The following is a 13,622-nucleotide window of genomic DNA, read 5'->3' on the forward strand; positions in this document are numbered from 1 at the left end:
AGCAATGACTGTATCTTAGAAATTATATAGACTTTGTCATCAGTTTAGTAAAGAATACTCTGTGTATTAAAGCCGTTGCCTGAGTGAATTATGTTAATGATCTCTCAGGATATTACTGGTTTCAGACAAAGTAGACTATTTAAAAGATAATCGCAAGCTTAATTTCAACATTAAATTGGCAGTTAATGGGCTGGCTTTCTGCTGACAGTTCAGTTTCCTTTGTGGACAAATATAATAAATAGTACCTCTTGCTGTCTGGTTGGGCAGTACCCATTGTCCTTCCTGCTCTGGTGGCCTTATAAATAGGATACTAGTTATCTCTCTGCTGTGTTGATCTGCTCTATCAGAAGTGCTAAGGGTGCTGTAGGTGGGGGTAGTTCTTCTTCAGTGAGGTTACCTGCCCAGCACTGTTCTCTGCCCACCAAATGGCATGAGTGCTTCTTACTCGGGGTGACACCCAAAAACTCAGCGTGCATTTCAGCCAGCTCAGGGTCAAGGTGGCTGCACGGTAAAGTGGTGGTCCTTTGGGGAAAACAAAGTGCTTAATTCTTTGGTTAATTTTTTACAATATGCAATCTTTGTAAAGAAAAGAGTGATAGTGTATCCTCTTCTGAAAGGTCATAGCTATTTTTAATGGTTTAGCATGTATCCTTTTTGACTTTTTTTCTGTGGTTATAAATTTATACAGGTAGGTAGGCTTGTTTTAACAAGAGTCATCTTCCTTTTAGTGCATATAGGTGTACCTCATTAAGAGGAGTTGGTAGGTCATAAAGTCTATGTTAATATCTGTTAACATCTGGATGCCATTCTTAGAGAATTTTTGAGGTGGCAAGTTTTAAAATTTATGAGGAAAATTCAAATGCTAAACCTATTAATAGGAAGATCATAGTAGTAAAGATGACAGAGAAGGGAAATGCTATGCATAACTGGCAAGTTACATGCTTAAAGTAGTCCTGTACTTTTTTGTATTATTTGTACTTATGTTTTCAGATAAAAGGATAATTATTTGCTATTTGTGGGGTGGAATAATTTATTAAAGTTTTAGTACTGTAAGATCTGGATATACATCCTTTTTCTGGTTTTTCCCCCCTTCTCTACGAATTGGTTCACAATTATTAATCAAAGTCTGTATTTCAAGTTAGTATTTATGTAATGTACTTTTATTACTATTTTTAATGATGAACAAATAAGACTTATACCTGATAGCATTCTTACTTACTGAAAATGATTTAAAAATTTGATACCTTTTATATTAAGATGCTTATAATCTTACATCATCAAGCTGCATTTTGTTTAAAAACTTTGTTAAGTTTAGATTTAAGCTTTTAATATTTGTTTTCAGACCCAAACCCTTATTGTTCAAAGGCGATCACAGATACCCCTCACCTAATCCTCAAAGTCCAGTGGTGATTTTCTACTCTGAGATCGGCTGTGAGGCATTTTATAATTTCCACCGCCAGCTTGTATCAAAAAGTGATGCAGGCGAGATCAATTACATATTCAGACATTATATATCTGTAAGTATTGACTTATTTTATAATGTTTTAAATATTAATTTGCCCAGCATGACCTTAGCACATAAGCTAATAATTTCCCCCTTTATGAAAGTATTTGTATTTTTTTGAGAAGTGTAGTACTTTCATCAAATCTATTATTTGCACACAGGAGGCACTTTGCTTGCCTTTCTCAGGAAATGTAAAATGGTTATGCTTAAAAAATAGTTTAATTTTCCAGTCTATTTAAAAAATGAACCATGTAGATCGTATTTAATTTGGTCCAGATATGGTCATTATACTATGAACTGATTCTTGAATTCAGTTCCTTTTCAAACCTTTTTTTTTCTTTTTGTAATCTTTTCATTAGATGTAAAAGGAAGGGTTTCTAAAGAGGTGAAATTAAGCTTTTAAAACCTTGTGTAATATTTAGCATTTAAAGTATTTATATGTAAAGATTGTTAGCCCTAGAGTTTCTGTGTCATAATAAGTTCAATAAATATTGGATACTAAGTCCATGCACGTAAAATAAAAGTTTTAAATGAAAATTTGTGTGAGCAGCAACGGATTTATTAATATTTAATTTTGACAACTGCTCTCCTTCCCAGTGTCCCCCAAGCTCTGTGGCTGGTATCCAAGATTTAAAATGTCTAAAGGGTCACCCTCATTCAGGATGGTGGTGAGCCGGTGACGTTTGCTCAGCCCAAACCCTGATTACAGACATTTAAATTCAATAAAAAACATACACGCACACATTTACACACATGCTCCGCACAGAGCACTTCTGGTGAGGTTTGAAACCTCACCAGTTTCAACCCTGCTGCATAGGTCTGGAACTCTTTTTCTTTCTCCATTTCTTTACACGGTTTGGTTATCTTTCCCTTTCTATTTTCCCTTCCTCTGGTTTTGCTTCTGTCTTGGAATCCTTGTGCTCACACTAGTGGCATGATGCAAAATCTAGAGGAGGCTGGGAGTCCCGTGGCAGTTGAAGGGTATTTGAGCATATAATCCTAGGTGACGGCTACGCAGCATTAGCATAGTCACGTTGTGTGTACACCGTGACATGTGAAGGCCTCGGTGGTCATGCTGGAATCGCTTGCTCTGCCTGCAGAATCCTAAGCGGGAGCCTGTTTATCTCTCCGGCTATGGTGTGGAACTGGCCATGAAGAGCACCGAGTACAAGGCCAAGGATGATACTCAGGTGAAAGGTGAATTTGTAAATTAGACCAATGTGTTTTCTTTTTCTTAAACATAAAGGGGAACTCATTTCTTTAATGAAAAAGAATAGATTTAGGAATATGATGAACCTGTGAATCCTGGTTCTCTGACATCCAAGTTGGGTGACATTAAGGAAATTCTCTACGTCCTAATTTTTTGCTTTGTGAAGTACAGATAATGATATATGCCTCTTAAAGTATTTGTGAGGAGAAAATAAGATGTATAGGTAAAGGCATTAGTACAGTTTTTTGCACAAAAATGTTCAGTAAGTAGTAACGATTGTTACTGATGACATGTAGTTCACAAATAGCTGTTAATTTGTGGCCCAATGTGAAATCTTAAACTCTCCTATAATTAATGAATTATTTAATGGTTTTTATTATTTTCTGCTCTTGGAACAGTTTGCTATGGATATGTGCGTTGACTCTAGGGTTTTGAATTCATTATTTCAATTAAAACAAGTTTCATGTACTGTGTCTTTTGAGATTATTTTAAAGATACAAATGATTGGCTTGAGTACATGGAAGATAACCTAGTAAATCATCATTATGGTCTCAATAATTCTACTTAGGATTAAGTTGCCTGGTTACATAGTGTTCAGAATTTTCATATTGAAAACTCCATTTATAATTTTAAAGGCATTAATTTTGAAAGTTTTAACATGTAGTTTCCCCAAGTTTAAGGGAAAAATGCTTTCTTTATCCAGGAATATAGGATATATTAAAAACACATTTATTCTGTTTGTCACCATGCAAAATGTTATTGAAGTGTTCAACAATTTCAGTGGTATCACAATTTCAGGTGTTCCTAAATTTTTTCACATTATTCAGACTTCATCAGGTTAGTAGTAGTATATTTTCATTTCTAATCTGAGTGATTATACATGTATTTGCTGTGCTTTTGTAGGAACTGAAGTAAACACCACAGTGATTGGTGAAAATGATCCTATTGATGAAGTTCAAGGATTCCTTTTTGGAAAATTAAGGTATATATATTTTTTGGGGAAATGGTTTTATTCTCTTTAAACCTCCAGGCATAGGAGCGCTGAATTCTGCTTTTTTTAAAAAAAGATTTTATTGGGGAAGGGGAACAGGACTTTATTGGGGTATAGTGCGTACTTTCAGGACTTTTTTTGCAAGTCAAGTTGTCCTTTCAGTCTTAGTTGTGGAGGTTGCTGTTCAGCTTCAAGTTGTTGTCCTTTCAGTCTTAGTTGTGGAGGGCGCAGCTCAGCTCCAGGTCCAGTTGCCGTTGCTAGTTGCAGGGCGCAGTCCACCATCCCTTGCGGGAGTCGAACCGGCAACCTTGTGGTTGAGAGCCCACTGGCCCATGTGGGAATTGAACCGGCAGCCTTCGGAGTTAGGAGCATGGAGCTCCAACCACCTGAGCCACTGGGCCGGCCCCTGAATTCTACTTTATCTGGAAATCTTAATTAGGACATCTGTGTGCTTATCTTTCCTTTTCTTTTTTTTTTTTTTTTTTTTAAGGAAGGGCTCATATAGAAATAATATGTGTAGGTTCAGTTTCATATACTCAGCTTTAACATTTGGCTGAGTGAAGAATTTAGTAGGGATGACTGAATTCATGTTGAGTCACTGTGGGCATGTTGAGTTCATCCCAGGCACATGTACATTTCTGAGTGTTTCACGTCAGTTTTGGCCTAGTTACTAGGTAATCAGGTTCCATTTTTTATTGGCCCCAGGTTTCCAGAATCTCTTCAAATATTCATGTTTTTTGTGTTTGTCGTTTTGAAGAGCATTATGATTTTATGTTTTTATAGCACAAGGTAGACAATTGAAGAATTTGGACATTCAGAATAGTTATTTAGCTAAAGTAATGGGACTGTAATTTTGGTCTTTTTATTATGAAGAGGAGTTTGTAGCAGCTGATAGGAAGTGGATTTGTTGGCAGGTGAAGAATATGAGTAAATATTTCACTTTCTGCATGTTGTATTTATGAAATTTTGAGTTTCTATCATTTAAAAGAACATAATGACTCTTACCACCCATCTGTCTGTCTGATCTAAATGATACATCCCTGCTTCTGATAACTTCTGTTATACTAGCTTTAAATAGAATGCACTATACAGTGGTATCTCGGTTATCGAACATAATCTGTTCCAGAAGACTGTTCGAGTTCTGAAACGTTCAAAAATTGAGGTGCGGTTTCCCCATAGAAAGTAATGCAAAATGGATGAATCCATTCTAGACCTTTAAAATCAACCCCTAGAACTGCAAATTTAGCATGCATTTTACTATCTCATGATACCATAGATTCATAAAATTTATGGCGTTCGTAAACCGAAAAGTTCGTCAACAGAGACTTTTGAAAACCACGGTACCACTGTATTTCAAGATAAAACTAAACAAAACCCAGTAATCTTGGTTAGATATAATCTTGAATTATATTCATGTGACCAAAGGATTTATGAGCATGTTGCTGAAAGAAATTCATTTTGGGATCAGTAGCAATATATATCCAATTTTTTTTTTAAATTAAAATTTGGGGTGACAATTGTTAGTAAAGTTACATAGGTTTCAGGTGTACAATTCTGTAATACATCATCTATATATCCAATTTTATTTTGAGAAATTATAAAGATACAGGAAAGTATGGAGAATAATACAACATACCCATATACTCACCACGCAGAATTGATTATTGCTATTGTACTTGCTGTTCTCTACCAAAGAGCCATTTATCAAGGTTTTTTTCCCCGAATGTACTTCTCCTTTTAATTTAAAAAAGAAAGAAAGAAACAAGGTGAGTAAAACACTGCAGGTAGAGTTGAAGTTCCCTTTGTTCCCTACTTCCAGTGTCATTCCTCTCCCTCCCTGAAACATAGAGAATCACTGTTATAGTGATTCATTATTTATCTGTAAATATTATGGTTTTTAAATTAACCTTTACTCACAGGATTTAATGTACAACATAGGGAATATAGTCAATATAGTATTGTAATAGCTATATACGATGTCAGGGGGTAGTAGATTGCAGGGGGAGTTATCACTTTGTGAGGGGTATAAATGTCTATTATGTTTTGTATACCTGAAACTAGTAAAAAAAAAATTGATCTTTTCTATATTAACTGATCTTTTCAGAAACATAATTCTACTTTAAGTTTTTCCCCTATATTGTAGGAATTTTCCCAATGATTAGAGGGGAAAATCATGAATATAAAATTGAAGCCAACTTCTAAGTGTGCTTTGAGAAAGAAAAGACACATGAAAAGGACTGATTTTATGTTTCTTTCAGAGATCTGCATCCTGACCTGAAGGAACATTTGAAAGAACTTAGAAAGCATCTTGTGGAGAGCACCAATGAAATGGCACCTTTAAAAGTTTGGCAATTGCAAGGTAATAAAAATAAAAAGCATAGAGGAATCACTGGCCTACTTTTTGAGTAAATTTTGTGGTACTAAAAAAATGTAGAATTTAGATAATTGCATTTATTCACGTGATTCTAAGGGTACCATAGATTTTAAAAACAGAATGATGTATTATGATTAATCAGAAAAGAAAGGCAAATCCTTTTGTAGACAGATAACACTATGCAGAAGTAATGTATGTAAATGAGTGCCAGATCTTTCTTTGTGTGACCAGATACATAAGGTAGATACAAGCTTATGTATCTGGTTACACAAATACTAGAAACATATTTGCCTTGGTCTTTATTGTCCATATGTACACATTTATTAAACAGTGTATCTACGGAATGTTCGAGGCATGTCAATATGGGAGAATGCATCCGTGCTTTTCTGGTCCAAAGGACTATTTATCAGGTTTTACCCAACATAATTTATAGTCTTTTGTTATACTTTGTGATTTGTTGTAAATTCAGAAGAGGGAAAAGGACTTGGGATGGATTTATCTTGTGCTAAATGTTTTAATATATGCATTAATGTTTTATGCAGGTAGATCAAGAAACTTAAAATAAATATTCTAGGGACCTATAAAGAAAATAAAACGAGAAATTAAACCATGGGCACTCTCTGAAATGGTTGCCTCATGAGGCATTCTTAATTACCAAGAAAATGGTGGGAAATAAATGTTTTTTCCTATTTCTCATTGCTTTAGATTAATACATTTTATATTATATTTGATGATGTTGCAGATCTAAGCTTCCAGACTGCTGCCCGAATCTTGGCTGCTCCTATTGAATTAGCTTTGGTGGTTATGAAGGATCTTAGTCAAAATTTTCCTACCAAAGCCAGGTAATTAGAGTAATAAAGCTTTGAGGCGTTCTTCTTCTTGACATATACCTAGTACTTCATGTTTAGATGCAAAATTAAACAATTAAAATATGGAAATGCTTAGAAAATGAGAGTTCTCTTACTACCAGCACTATACTGCTAATGGTACTCTCTTTCTGAGAAGGTGGCAAGACTGCATTGTGTGGTTGTGTGAACTTTGTAAATAAACACTTTCCTCAGCACTGAAATGCAAATAACAACACCAGCCTTTCAGAATTGGTTGAGTTAACAAAATGTAACGTACGCAGGTATAACCGATCTGGGGTCTCACAGGGATAATAGTGTTTTTCTCCCTGAGGAGTTTCATGTACATCATATTTAACCTTTATGAAGAAAATGTTCATCCTGACAGAATAAGGTTTTGAGTGCAGCTTTTCTGATACTGCTTTCAATTATATAACGACCCTTTACATCACATAAATGCAAGGCAAAATTGCTTTAAAAACCAAAGTTTTAGAGACTAATGACTTAAATGAGTGTCAGTCTTTCTTGAGTCACTGAGTCAGGTGTTTTGACTTCTGATGTGAGATGTTTTGTAAATAAATTTGTTTATTTGATTAGTCTTGAAAATGCTTTCTAGACAGGACTTACATATCATACATAGTACAGTTTCCTTTAGTTCAGTGTGCTATTGATGATGCACATGTAGGATTCCGCCTCCACTGTAAGTGCTTAAGTAGGACGAGCAGTCTGTTGCCTTATTTCATTTATATTATCCTTTAGCCTGTGAGCTGTGGACATCATATATAGGAATGGAGCTACATCTGTTTAACTAAGATCTTGGAAATAACTGCACTTGCGTTAAAATGCTGCCATTACTGCTACTTTTCCTTAGTATTGTATCTTGTAAAAATGGAAATATATTTCAGTTGTAAAGATTTAAGGTTTTTTTCCATTTAGTTTGTGTGTGTGTGTGTGTGTGTGTGTGTGTAGTTTATTAAACAATTTGTTGTTTCGTACTTAAATATAGCGAAATTGAAGACATATCAAATGTTAAACTAAGCATTGACCATATTTTTATTTCCTTAGAGCAATAACAAAAACAGCTGTGAGTTCAGAACTTAGAACTGAAGTAGAAGAGAATCAGAAGGTATTAACCAATGGAAAATAGTGGCCTTTCTGTTTTGTATTATGTCTTTAAAGATAAAGAATTGTAAGTTAAATCAGTGACATTAATGGTTTTAATCTCTTTTTATCAAAGATGGTGGTATTTGGATTTATTTCTGTAATCTTTTTTTGTATTTTTAGTTTTTTAAAAAAATATTTTATAAGCATTCATTTATTCATTTTTATACTATTAAAATGTTTAATGTCATATTTTTAGTTTTTAATCAAAGTTGAATATCAATATAATTCAGAGCACCAGTCGTGCCACCAATTTACTTGGAAAAATAGCACCTCCCAGCACATCTCACTCCCTGTTATGTTCCCCTTCCCAGAAATATCTGCTTGCAAATCTTAGCTGACTCTTTTGATATTTGTCTCCAGACTTCTAGTAAGCTTAGATTGGTACTTTAGTTTTCAGTGTCAGCCCTCATGTATTGGCCTCCTATTACAAGGATGAGGTTTCCCTTTCTTTCACTGACTCTTTCCCCCCATGTCTACCAGAACTCCATATTGGCATTTTCCCCATCTCTTCACTTTCCCTGTAGTTTTATGTCATGATTTTATCAATTCTTGATTTGCTCCACTATGGATGGTTGTGCTTTATGTCTAGTGCATAGCAGTTATCCTGGGGACCTTCCTTTAACTTCTTTTGTTGCATCTCCTATTTCTTGGATTCCAAGTCTTTGTTTTGGGTTTATTCACTTATTTTGGTACAGCAAATCATTCTTCATGAGAAAAGTTGCATGCAAGGTAAATTTCAGACTCTGAGAAATCAGTTTTCCATTTCTGTTTTTATTCGTAGCTTGGGTGGGTATAGAATTTTAGATTGGAAGTCATTTAGAAGTTTAAAGGCACGATCCTTGTAATTTTGGTTTCCATTGTAGCTATTGAGAAGTCTGAAGTTTTTGTATGAGATCTGATTTTTCTTTCTGGAGTCATCTAGGATCTTTCCTTTGACCCTAATCATTTGAAATTTCACAGTGATATGCAATTTTAAAAATTCTCTGTATTGATGGGTGGTTGGTGTGCCCTTTAAATCTGGAAAATTGTTTTCTCTAGTTTGGAGAAATTTTCTTGAGTTATTTATTTGCATTTCTTCCATCTGGTTTCTCTTTTCTGTTTTCCTAAAACTCTATTTATTTTTAAGATTTCACACCTTCTTGACTAGCATGGCCTTATTTAAAAACATCTTTTCTTTCCTATTTTCCAATTCTTTTGTCTTTTATTTTTAAGTTTTCTAGGAGGGATTTTCAACCCCTTTGTTGAGATTTTTGCTGTAGTTCTCAAATTTTTAATTTCCTAGGGTTATTTTTGTTCTTGGATTCTTTTTATAGTCTTCTCATTTGTTTCTGAAGGTATAAGTGGTGCATGTGTATGTTTTATTCTCTTTGCACAGTCTGTTTCCACTTAAGTTGTCTTCCTTTTTGTCTTGATCTCTTGTCTTTTATATTAGAGGCTTTCCAAGATGTTTAGTGATCTGTGGCTAGCTGTTCATATTGAAGAATGAGACAGTCTAAAGCTGATTGAACAAAAAAAAGCTGATTGGGAACCCTAACGATGAGACCTTTTCACTTTAGGCTATCTTGGAATGGCTATTTCTTAGGAACCCCAGAGACAGTATCTTTAAACCGTTCCTCTTGAGTCTTTCAATCTTCAGAAAAGGATCTAGTCTTCTGTCTGGAGGGTGAAGTCTGGTGGTCAGAGTTGTAGAAGCCAAGTAGGGAAGAGCACTCAGAAACTTCTACTCAGTCCCCTATTTTCAATGTGGGATCCTCATACTCAGTTGTGCTTCACTTCCCACAGTTCCCAGATTCTCTGTTTTACTCTTTCCAGGGATGAGCCTCCATTGTTTTGGAGTAGTGGGAGTTGTGACAGCAGCTACCTGCTGTATGAAATCAAGGGGGTCTGCAGGCTATTATCTTAAAAAGGCCCTCTATCAGAACTAATTTTTTAAACTCATAGTTAGCCCAAAGTCCCCTCATACATGTGTTCCTTGTGCTGCCAGTTCCCGGGGTCCTTGTTGGCTTTCTCCTCTGTCAGCCTAGCATTCAGCTTTCTCAGGATTGCTAAGACAGTTGCTGCTCACACATCTCCTTTTCAGGTTGCAAAATTAGTTACCTTTCTTCTTTTCTGGTCTCCTTGTCATTGTGGATTTATAACTTTAAGAGAGTCCATTTTAAAAAAAACTGACATTTCAAGAGAATTTCAAAAGGGAACAAAAAATGCTTGTGTTCATAATCTTTATGTATATTAGTTACTTAAATAGACTTGACGAATAAGTAAACCAAATATATCTCAAATATTTGCTAAATTGAAGAAACCTATGACAGTTTTTATTTACTTAATTTTTAACTTCCAGGTTAACAATATCAAATATTACCTTAATTTTAGGGCTTCCCCCCACCCCTACGAAGAAAAAACATTAAATTATACAGGTTATATATTGGTACTTCCTGAGTTCTTCATTTTTTGGAGTGAAATATTTTATTAAAGTATAAAATACAAAAATATAAAACAAATACAAAAACAAAAAATATTTTAGTGTGATGAATTTGCAGAAGCCAAACCAACCTGTGTAGCCTACGTAGATCTAGAAATATGATCTGTGTTTACCAGTTGAGACTCCAATTTTCCTAGAGTCAAAGGGTGCTGTACTTGCAGTCTGGGAGTGAGTGGACATGGAGATTTTTCTCTCCCATGTAAAGAATTCTGATTCTCATTGATGCAGCTTTCCATTGTCCACTTAGCTTGCTTGCCATTTAATCCTAGTAGGGCAAAGAAGCAGAAGCTGTGGCTTCCTTGTCGTTTTTTTACCCCCATGCAATCCTAGATCTTAGAGTGTATTTCTGTGAATCCACTGACTACTGGGAAATGAAAGGAGCAGAGCAGTCCCTGTCCTTCCTCCCCCAGCCCTGGGAGAACCAGGGGGCCACTGTCTCATGGAGCAGCAGCTGAATCCCCCTCCGTGCGCCACCATGGAGGCCAGGTTTTGGAGAGCTAGGTTGCATGTAGGTGCTGTCCTTAGCACAGCAACTCAGAGTTTCTTGGTGGACCTTAGCTTGAAGGTTTAAGGGAGTGTGGGGTTTTGAAACCCTTTTAGATTAGGTCTATGAACTTCATCACGAAGGCCAAGCTGTTGTGACTGCTGTCACAATCTCGGTTGGCATCACAAACAGGGAAAAGAAACAGGACTCCTCTTTTATGAAAAGTGTCCCTCAGCACTTGGCTTACTTGACACCCACCCCACCACCACCATTATAGGAAACAGTCATATTAATTATTGTTGGAAGGACAGAGGAAAGGAGGAAAGGTGTGTGCCACATAAACCAGCAGTGTCATTACAGTGTAGTGAATGCTAAGAAGGGTATGTGGGAATACACAGAAGGAAATCTTAACCCAGCCTTAGGCTTTCCTATGGTACATAAGAGGATGTCAACATTAAAATATAATAAAGTCAGAAATGTGGAAATTTCAATTAAGCATTCTTTTCCTGCTCTTTAATAATTTTTTTTTTAACATTTCAGTATTTCAAGGGAACGTTAGGATTACAGCCTGGAGATTCAGCATTGTTCATCAATGGACTTCATATTGATTTAGACACGCAGGATATATTCAGGTATAGGTAATCTTTTTCATTCTCTGAAAAGTTTTTACACCTGGTAGCTCTTTGGGATGCATTCAGATTGTCCTCCTTGCTGTGGCATGTTGGGAAGCCTGATGGCTCACTAGCCCCATTGCGTGCGTTTGGGTACGACCGTGTTCTGACCGAGATGGGTATGATGACACTTGGCCATTTTTTATCATAATGTACATTGAAGGCCTTGGACACTTAAGGCCCAAGTGTCTTTTCAGGATGCCCTTTTAGAAGCTGTAGTTTTCCTGTTAACCAGGGAAACAAATGAGCAGCTTCTTTTGCTTTTGGGAACATTCTGAAGTAGGTTTGTTTATTCAAAATGCTGCCTCTAGTTTCTCAGAACGTGTTCTGTCTTACATATGTTATTTGCATGCCTACCTTTTTGTTTGTTAAAATGTGATTCAGGGCTGAATTGCTCTAAATTGTCCTTGTGAATTTTTGGAGTGGGGTAGTAGACAGTCAGGTGGAATTCACATTTAATCCTTGGAATTAACATTGGCACAGATGACACTATGGCTTCGTAACAGTAAAAACAAAAGCTATTGCTAATGCTTCGGAAGAGGTGGTTTCCACAGTAAGATTATTGTAATTGAGCTTATGTTTACATTACTGCTTTATAGAGCTAGTAAAAAATTAATGAAGGACACTTTAAAAGGTTTTGTTTTGTTTTTTATTAAAAAAACATATATACCTCATTGTAAAGAGTTTTAAATAATACAGAGATAAAGGAACTGAAAAGTAAAGTCTTCATCCTGTCTTATTTCTTCCTCCTCCCCAGCAAACGTCTCTGTTGGGTGTGACTTCTCCAGACCTTTTTCTGTGGTCATATGTGTGTGTAAATTGTAAATTGATTTACAATCTATGTAAATTGATACTGAAGCATATATTAGACATATGGAATCTAGTAGTTCTTTTTGGTGTTTTTTAAATAAATCCTTTATTTTGAGATGATTGTAGATTCATGTGCAGTTGTGAGAAGTAACACAGAGTACTGTAGTGTTTTTAAAAACGTGTGATGTAAAATCCACATTTAGGATTATTTCATCCTCAATATGTCTATATTTAGAGATAATTTCTGTATACAATATGTTGATAAATATGAACAAACATGAACAAGAAGCAGATCCCACCTGCTTTGTCCTACATACTTTTACAGGATGAAGCAGAGGAAAGTGCTCCCTTTTTTGATTTCTCAGCAGGCTTGATGGGGATTTGAGTTTCAAGTGATATATTTTTTTTCATGGCAGGGATTCTTTTTAAAGCTTTTTCTACCATTTTTTTCAGTCTGTTTGATGTCTTGAGGAATGAAGCTCGGGTCATGGAGGGTCTGCATAGACTGGGGATAGAAGGCCTTTCTCTGCATAATATTTTGAAGCTGAACATCCAGCCCTCTGAGGCTGACTATGCTGTTGACATCAGGAGTCCCGCTATTTCTGTAGGTATTCTGTGAGTGCATCCGGGGCATCTGCCAGGCATTTTGTTATGATGTCCTCACTTGGTTTTTATGAGAGGTAAGGTATTCCTGCCATCTCTCTTGTTGGCATCAAAAATGGACCACACCTGCTTACATGGGGCTATGTGTGTATAATAAAGTAGGCTCTTGGATGCTCCAAAAGCTGAGTTACTACGTTTGATATGGTTAAGGCAGTGATTTTCCCACTTTTGTATCCTCCAAGGATTCAGCTGAGCATCTGTTGGGAAAGAGTGTTTAGTTTTTTTTTTTTCTGTTGCATACAAGTCTTGTGTGATTTTGTTTAAAAACATCAATTTTTAGCCAATAAGCTTCTTTACAAGGCATTTGAGATTTTATATGTGAAGGATTTATATAGATTAATATCTGCTCTGGTGTCTGGGTCTTTGTCTTCTCATCTGTGAAAGAGGATGGAAGGAACAGAGCTAACCTGGGCAGTCATGGTGAACC

General features: G+C 35.8%; 1 protein-coding gene across 5 annotated transcripts in view; it reads left to right on the top strand.

Annotated features, from left to right (window-relative positions):
* Window positions 1-13,622, top strand: part of UGGT1 (UDP-glucose glycoprotein glucosyltransferase 1) — a 124,922-nt gene that overhangs the window by 22,168 nt on the left and 89,132 nt on the right. For all 5 annotated transcript variants that reach the window (XM_019717989.3, XM_019717992.3, XM_019717991.3 and 2 more), the window contains 8 exons: window positions 1,343-1,517; window positions 2,605-2,701; window positions 3,618-3,696; window positions 5,964-6,064; window positions 6,822-6,921; window positions 7,990-8,050; window positions 11,592-11,683; window positions 12,986-13,136. In XM_019717989.3, coding sequence (XP_019573548.3) covers window positions 1,343-1,517; window positions 2,605-2,701; window positions 3,618-3,696; window positions 5,964-6,064; window positions 6,822-6,921; window positions 7,990-8,050; window positions 11,592-11,683; window positions 12,986-13,136 — 856 coding nt within the window. The remainder of the gene's footprint in view (window positions 1-1,342; window positions 1,518-2,604; window positions 2,702-3,617; window positions 3,697-5,963; window positions 6,065-6,821; window positions 6,922-7,989; window positions 8,051-11,591; window positions 11,684-12,985; window positions 13,137-13,622) is intronic.

The sequence above is a fragment of the Rhinolophus sinicus genome, chromosome 17, assembly GCF_057876585.1.
Source record: "Rhinolophus sinicus isolate RSI-liver-muscle chromosome 17, RSI-T2T, whole genome shotgun sequence".
Classification (NCBI taxonomy): domain Eukaryota; kingdom Metazoa; phylum Chordata; class Mammalia; order Chiroptera; family Rhinolophidae; genus Rhinolophus; species Rhinolophus sinicus.